This window comes from Drosophila kikkawai, chromosome 3R (assembly GCF_030179895.1).
Source record: "Drosophila kikkawai strain 14028-0561.14 chromosome 3R, DkikHiC1v2, whole genome shotgun sequence".
NCBI classification, from domain to species: Eukaryota; Metazoa; Arthropoda; class Insecta; order Diptera; family Drosophilidae; genus Drosophila; species Drosophila kikkawai.
The window spans coordinates 6,307,240-6,315,527 of NC_091731.1; the positions used below are offsets into that span (position 1 = coordinate 6,307,240).

General features: G+C 33.7%; 1 protein-coding gene across 2 annotated transcripts; it reads left to right on the forward strand.

Annotated features, from left to right (window-relative positions):
* The first annotated feature begins 520 nt into the window (after positions 1-520).
* Positions 521-7,681, forward strand: CkIIalpha (casein kinase II subunit alpha). Of its 2 annotated transcripts, XM_017170407.3 has the most exons (3): positions 521-918; positions 1,536-1,690; positions 6,319-7,681. In XM_017170407.3, exon 3 carries the CDS (start codon positions 6,449-6,451, stop codon positions 7,457-7,459), a length of 1,011 nt encoding a protein of 336 aa, XP_017025896.1. In that variant the 5' UTR covers positions 521-918; positions 1,536-1,690; positions 6,319-6,448; the 3' UTR covers positions 7,460-7,681. The 2 variants fall into 2 exon arrangements, with proteins under 2 accessions (XP_017025896.1, XP_017025904.1); XM_017170415.3 differs by lacking the exon at positions 1,536-1,690.
* Positions 7,682-8,288: the final 607 nt, after the last annotated feature.

Here is an 8,288-nt window from a genome sequence, read left to right on the forward strand (position 1 = left end):
ATTAATATTTTACATATATAGTTTTTTAATATTTGTTTACAATCAGCAGTCCAGTGTGACCAAAGAAAAGCCTTAAACGCCATAAAAGGTACATTTTCATGGCGTTTCATGGCTTTTCCTTTATTTTTTTTGATCACACTGGTTACCGAGCCAAATAAACAGCGATTCCGCTGTATATACAGCGGATTTTCGTCGTCAGTGTACTAGGCTTTAGTTTCGTTTTTTTTTTTACAGAAACCCATCTGCCATCTACCATCCGTTGAAGGGATAGTTCTTCATGTTTTGCCGCTCTGAAACTTCTCATATTGTTTAGGCGTTTAAGCCTAGTACTTCATCAAAGACGGCATTAATATTCCCAAAATGATAGCCACTTAATTTTATTAAAATAGCCGCAAAATTGTCTTCCGGTGTAGTCTTGCCCCAAAATTTCATCGATAGCTACGATTTAATTTGAAATACCTGCTCTTATTTTATTTTCAATAGTCTTTCTATGGTTCTACTAGCATTCATTCTTCTTAGAGCATTCGGCCTTTGTTAGAGAAAAATATTTTGAGAATCTTTAATATCTTGTGATCTAATTAATTTTAGTTTACTGCCAATAAAATCTGCCAAAATTTCTAGTTTTGCTGTTGTTTAACATCCAAAATAGTTGATAAACTTAAATGTCCTCCCACTTATTTGATTATGTTTTGGATATGCAGCTGATCGATTAGCTATTAGGTGAAAGGCGGATGGAGCTTTATTACCGGGACATTTTTTCGTTTCTTATCCATCGTTTCTAGATTTTGGATAATTTATTGACGCTTCTTTGCTAATTCTGGTTATGTATTACTAATCTAATTCTACAATGGACAGTGGTTAACCTTCATATTTTAAAAGAAAAAATCGTTTAAACCACGCGCGCTGCCTTTACTAAATGTGAGTATAGGTATTTGTAAACATTGTTAAGTTACTGATTTTGTCAATGTTCGCAAATAAATTTAAATGCATATTTATATATAATACGATAAATACTTAAGTTTTGAATGTACATATGTACATGTGTATGTAAATGTAAAGAAATTTGTATGCGGCATTTCATATTACCCCTTGATAATTGAAGGTTTTTAAAAGCCGGGAACTTTTATGTATACATATATAAATGGGAATTAAAAAAATAGGAAAGAATATGCTCTTGAATTATTTGGTTCGTATATCAACAAATGGGGTAAATATGTACCTACATATGTACATATATATACATATATAGATTTCGGTTTTTACTATTTTAATGTTTTATATATGTATGTATGTATATTTAATATGTAGTTTCTTTTAAATATGCATACATATATACTTACATATGTCTGTACATATGTACATATGTACATACGTATCAATATTGCCGCTTGTTTCGGGAAATATTGACCCACTTATGTACATAGTACATATGTATGTGCATTTATGTTTTTATGTTAATTTAAATACGTAGAATTACGCTTCTACAAGCAAATAATGTTATATTTATGATAAATATTTGTTCATTTATAAATTAGTGCAAAACTATACAGTGCTTAGCCGGCATTCAATGTCGATTAGCTCCCGTCAGTGGTATACATCGCCGATCCATCAGATATTCGCAAGAACGAAGCTACCTAACGAAAATTTGGCAACGGTCACCTTTTTGCTATGATGTACAATTGAAAATTGGGTATGTTCATTTTCAAAACTTATTTCTAATTTAAAATATGTAGCATCATAAATGTTTATACTTTAACAGATATTGTTAAATCTTACTGATTGGAAAAATTGGTCCTGTTTCGATACCTGTTAAAAATATTTAAATAATTGACACTTAATTTTTTTTAACAAAACAGTATTTGCATTTTTTTTAAATTTTATTTGTAAGCCGGGAAAATTGCATTGAAAACAGCTTAAGGGGTTATCCTGGTTTTGAAATTTCAAAAAATGCATTTTTTTCAAACTTTTTTATATAATAGAACAAAGTGTCAGGAATGTTGTCCGAAAATTTCAAGTCGATCGAAGCAAAACTGTAGTAATGGGAGAAATTTAAAGCCCAGCGCGTCGTATGAGTCACAACTGGCAATTAAAACTTTAAACGCGTTTTTCTCAAAACCACTTTCTTGAAGTCGGTAGTCAAGATTTCTCGAAAACTACTGGACTGATCGACTTCAGATTTTCCACACTTCTTCTAGACATGTTTTTCTTGCCTCTGAACGAAGGATTTTTTATATCTTCAATTAGAACCGATTTTATAACCCAAAATATGGTCATTTTTCAAGAAAAACGCTCCCAAAAATTCAATTTTTTAAAAAATCCTTCGTTCAAAGACAAGCCAGACACCTAAGCTAACAGAAAAATTTTGGTTTCTTGATTTCAAATAAAAATTGACGGAGAAATCCTGCTTACCGCAAGGACATAATTTTTTTTAGGGTTAAGTTCAACCCTCCCTCAACGGCTCATTGGTGAATATTTTTTGTTCAAAATTTTACAGAATTTAGTTAAAACCTTATGTATTAATATTGTTTTCGGTAATGGTACTTGGAAAATACTCAATTTGGTACGATTATAGTCTTCAATAATGGCCTTTTTAAGCTCGACTAATACTTTAAATGGTTTTTCGTAGCTATACACATTAGAGTTTGTCCCAAACATTCTCCATAGGGTTTAAGCCAGGACTACAGAATGACCACCCGAAAAGATTTCTGATTCTCAAAGATTTGATTTGACGCTTTGGGTACATACAGTGGTGCTCATAGACTTAAGCCACAAGACTTCATCCAAGAATTTTAACGAAAATTAAGAAAAGTTTTTATTCCACAGCTCCAATTATTTGTGTCACATTAGTTCTATATATCAGTGTTCTAATAAAAGTATAACCAAGTTATAAAAATATATATTCAACGAAAAATTTTAAAAATCTGAGACCAACCCCAAAATGTCCTGCTCTCATACTTAAGCCACCTGGAAGAAAATGATCCAAAAAGTTAAAATGTGCCCCATATTCCTTTATAATTTTAATCAATTTACTTTAATATTGAGTGCGATGACCTTTCTGATTAAGAACAGCGGAGCAAAGCTTTGGCATTAATCCCACAAGACGTGCGCACTGTTAAAGGGTGATTTTCTTCAACTCTTCTTGTAAAATATGCCACAAATCGTTTTTATTTACTAGTTTCTTTGGCCAACGACTTGTTTAAGAATTCCCCACAAGTTCTCTATAGGGTCTCTATATAGGGTCTTTGGGAGTGATGGTAAACCATATGTACAACGTCCTCCTAACAAACAATTGGACCCCAAATACACGAAAAAGACCGTTAAACATGGATGCGCTTCGATTATGGTCTGGGGCTGTTTCACCGCATCGGGCGTAGGTCTCCTAGTGAATATAGAAGGCATTATGAACGGCGAAATGTACAGGGACATCCTTATTAACAATTTATCTGGAGAATATGCCGATCATTTGCAACTTGCCTGGATATTTCAACAGGACAACGACCCGAAACACATCAGCAAGATAGTCAAGTCGTGGCCTAGCCAAGAGACAATCAATGTTTTGCAATGGTCACCGCAGAGCCCCGACTTGAACCCTATAGAGAACTTGTGGGGAATTCTTAAACAAGTCGTTGGCCAAAAAAACTAGCAAATAAAAACTATTTGTGGCATATTTTGCAAGAAGAGTTGAAGAAAATCACCCCTTAACAGTGCGCACGTCTTGTGGGATTAATGCCAAATCGTTGCTCCGCTGTTCTTAATCAGAAAGGTCATCGCACTCAATATTAAAGTAAATTGATTAAAATTATAAGGAATATGGGGCAAATTTTAACTTTTTGGATCATTTTCTTCCAGGTGGCTTAAGTATGTGAGCAGGACATTTTGGGGTTGGTCTCAGATTTAAAAAATTTTTCGTTGAATATATATTTTTATAACTTGGTTATTCTTGTATTAGAACACTGATATATAGAACTAATGTGACACAAATAATTGGAGCTGTGGAATAAAAACTTTTCTTAATTTTCGTTAAAATTCTTGGATGAAGTCTTGTGGCTTAAGTCTATGAGCACCACTGTATGTACAGTCAACACACAATTTATTCGGACACCCTTGATTTCCATCTTGATTCATTCATAACTCAACAAATACGTAACGAAACCCAACAAATTAAATTTCATAGAATAGAATATATTTTAACAAAAAAATAAGGAACTTTCAACATAAACATTAGATATTTTCTTAAACAAACGAAAAAAGTCATAATTTTACGCACAGAAATTATTCGTACACATCAAAGAATATTAAAAAAAAAACAAACATATTTCTTGATTCAATATTTTTAATATTTGGTGGGTCCTCTCTTAGCATTGATGACAGCTTGTAAACGTCGACCCATGCTTTTTACCAAGTTGCTGGTCTTGTTAGCTCTTATTCTCATTGGACGAAATGGCGTGCCTCCTAATCTTTTTCTCCAGAATATCCCACACGTGTTCAATCGGATTTAAGTCAGGTGACTGGGGAGGTGTTTTTAGCAGCTTGCAGTGATATAGAAGGCACTCTTGCACCAAATACGAAGAATGTTTCAGGTCATTATCTCTTTGAAACAAGAATGTCTTCGTATCTAGACCCATTTTTATCACACTCGGAATCAAATTTTCGCTCAAAATGTTTTTATACATTATCTTGTCCATTTTGTCGTCAATGAAGACCATTCGGCCGAATCTACCTGCAGCTACACACACCCCCAAACCATTACATTCCCGCCACCATGCTTAACAGTCGGAATTAGGTTTTTCTCCTTCATGGCTTCATTTGGTTTTCTCCACACTTTCGAGGGGCCATCGTGTCTAAATATGTTAAATTTCGATCGATAGCTGCCATGGAAACGATCGGTAGATGTAGAGAAAATGTAAAGCTGGGAATGTAAAACGGTAACTGCCAAACTCTTAAACATAATAAGTATAGGTAAAATGTAATGAAATAATAACTGCAAGGGTATACAAACTTCGGCGTGCCAAAGTTAGCTTCCTTTCTTGTTTTCGTCTGCATTTTCTTAGTGAACGGCCCCCCTTAAGCGGGGATATACATGTAAACGGTCAAAATTTAGACATTTTTCGTGGATTTTTTAATGTAGGAAATAGTCAAGCAATCTTCGTGAAACTTTGGAGATAGGTAAAAGTGGAATCGGAGATAATACAAAAATTTTGTTATAGACAATATTTTACAAAATGGCGGACCTATGGACATATGCCGTAGCGCCTCGAGCTTTGAGTTGCCGTGCTATGGACACGATAGAGCTCGTAATTCCTGTCTGAAATCCGTAAACTAAATTTTTTTGTATTCATTACACCTATATCTTCTATTTGAACCTAAAAAACCAAAAAGAAATCAAGACAAAAAAAAATAAATTTTGATTTGAAGGAAAAAATGCCATTTTCAGGTGATCAGTTTTCACTTCCCACCCTCTTAAAAAATAGTAATACTCAGTTTTATAACAACCATGTAGGTTCAAATAGAAGATAATTTCATGCTGATCATAATAATTTTTGATTCACTCCGATATGTTACATAGTTTTTTGTGAATCGTGTCCATAGCATAGGTAGAAATGCCAAAATTAGAAGCTGAGAAAATTACGATTAAAGTTTTTGATGGGCACGTTAACACTTGTGAACCTTGCGTGCATACTTGATTTGAGGCACTTAAAGTTGGAATTTGATAATGAAACTTACACAGTATATTCTTTAAGTAATAAACTATTTTTTAAACCAAAAAAAAAATTTGCCAAAAAAATTTTGGTTTACATGTATATCCCCCTTAAATATCCATCAACAATTCTTGTGCTGTGATTTATCGGCTTGACAATGTTTCGATTGTGGACATTCCTTGCAAATGAAATACTATTCTTTGACGTTCCAATAAGTTCACAACAGCACCGTTTTCCAATTTTATTTAAAATGTAGCTTGATTATAAATAGGTCTATCTTTCGATCAGATGTGTATTGCGAAGCAATCATAGGAAGCTCGGTCGTTCCACATGACAGTATTGTTGGTCCGATACTATTTGGTTAACTTAAAACGTCCACAGCTGCCATAAAAAATGAAAAGCTCTCAAAAAGTTTTTTTCATAGTTTCATTAAGATTCCAATTGATCAAATTTGAATGAATGTTTTTCTACTCAACGTTTTGAAGCTATCTAAACAAAAAAACTAAACAGAAACATAATATTCTGACTAGTATTAATAGTATACATAAATTAAGCTTCCTTTCTTAAGAATCCCTTTCTAATGTTGGCTTTATTAAATAATATATTTATTTTCTTTCAGACTGTCAAGCAATTTTTATATTGTTCCTTGGACCAATCGATTTAAAACGCAATCGGCTTACGAAGACTTCGTGGTAAATTCTGAAGCTTTTTCAATAGCAAAACAAAGAAAGGTCGATATTTTGAAGGAAATGACTCTCCCAAGTGCAGCTCGTGTGTACACAGATGTGAATGCACACAAACCAGATGAATATTGGGATTATGAAAACTATGTTGTCGATTGGGGAAATCAAGACGATTATCAATTGGTCCGTAAACTAGGACGTGGAAAGTATTCTGAGGTGTTCGAGGCTATTAATATTACTACCACAGAAAAGTGTGTGGTTAAAATTTTAAAACCCGTAAAAAAGAAGAAGATTAAGAGGGAAATTAAGATTTTGGAGAATTTGCGTGGTGGAACTAATATTATAACTCTGCTAGCTGTTGTCAAGGATCCAGTGTCTCGGACACCGGCTTTAATTTTTGAACACGTAAATAACACGGACTTCAAACAACTTTACCAAACATTAACTGATTATGAGATTCGCTACTATTTGTTCGAGCTTTTAAAGGCTCTTGACTACTGCCACAGCATGGGAATAATGCATCGCGATGTCAAGCCTCATAATGTAATGATCGATCATGAAAACCGTAAACTACGTCTTATTGATTGGGGCCTTGCTGAATTTTATCATCCCGGTCAAGAGTATAATGTTCGCGTTGCATCGCGGTATTTTAAAGGACCCGAGTTACTGGTAGATTACCAGATGTACGACTATTCACTAGATATGTGGTCATTAGGCTGTATGTTGGCGTCTATGATATTTCGGAAAGAGCCGTTCTTCCATGGTCATGACAACTACGATCAATTGGTACGCATTGCCAAGGTGCTGGGCACCGAAGAGCTCTACGCTTATTTAGATAAATACAATATAGACCTAGATCCACGATTTCACGACATTCTGCAAAGACATTCACGAAAGCGATGGGAAAGATTTGTTCATTCTGATAACCAACATCTAGTTTCTCCCGAGGCACTAGACTTTCTTGATAAACTATTACGTTATGATCATGTTGACCGACTCACAGCTCGTGAAGCTATGGCTCATGCATATTTTTTACCGATCGTCAACGGGCAAATGAACCCCAATAACCAGCAATAGGAGAAGATTTCATTTGGATGATTACTATGTTTTTCGAGATCTGGATAGCAGCCATTTAACATTTATGATAATAATTATGAAAAATATAAAATCTGAAAATAAAATAAATTAAGGTACTGTCTCTAAAATTGATTTGATTAACTGTTTATAGAGGAAAGATACATCCACGTAAAACCAAGTTCTTACAATAAAATGACTAGTTCTCTACAATATTATGAAATATTTTAAATGGTATATTTTTACTCTAAAAACTGATTCTTAATTACAAAATCGAAAAATAATTGCGACCATAGATATAAGTGGGGTTTATATATATGAATAAAATTCAAGAATTATATTTTCTGTTGAATGTAAGCCCAAAATTATTACTACTGATACATTAAAATAATGCAGTAGTGGCACAACCTTATAGCCAGTAAGCTGAGAAATTCTTATTCTGAAAATAGCCTACTTACTCATTCACACACTCTCATACAAATGCAATTTCACCATACTGGTTATAAGGTTATGACACTACTGCATTAATTAGAGGTTTCATTAAAGATTTGACAGCACCATAGGGTTTTACCTATGTGCTAAAAGGATGACCATACGGCAGTTTTAATGATACTTCTTAAGGATTAGCTGAGAAAATCTATACACCTACATAAAAATACGAGTTGCCACAATGGTCTCACAGTACGAATTTCCTTTTTTTTTTTTTTGCAAATATTTGCTGAAACAAGAAAGGAAGCTAACTTCGGCTTGCCGAAGTTTGTATACCCTTGCAGATTGGTTTTGATATTTATATTATAAATTTAAATGCTTAAAACACACACAAAACAGAGTT

Coding starts and splice junctions, on each gene's coding strand:
- CkIIalpha (XM_017170407.3), top strand. CDS start 6,449: ATGACTCTCCCAAGTGCAGCTCGTGTGTACACAGATGTGAATGCACAC.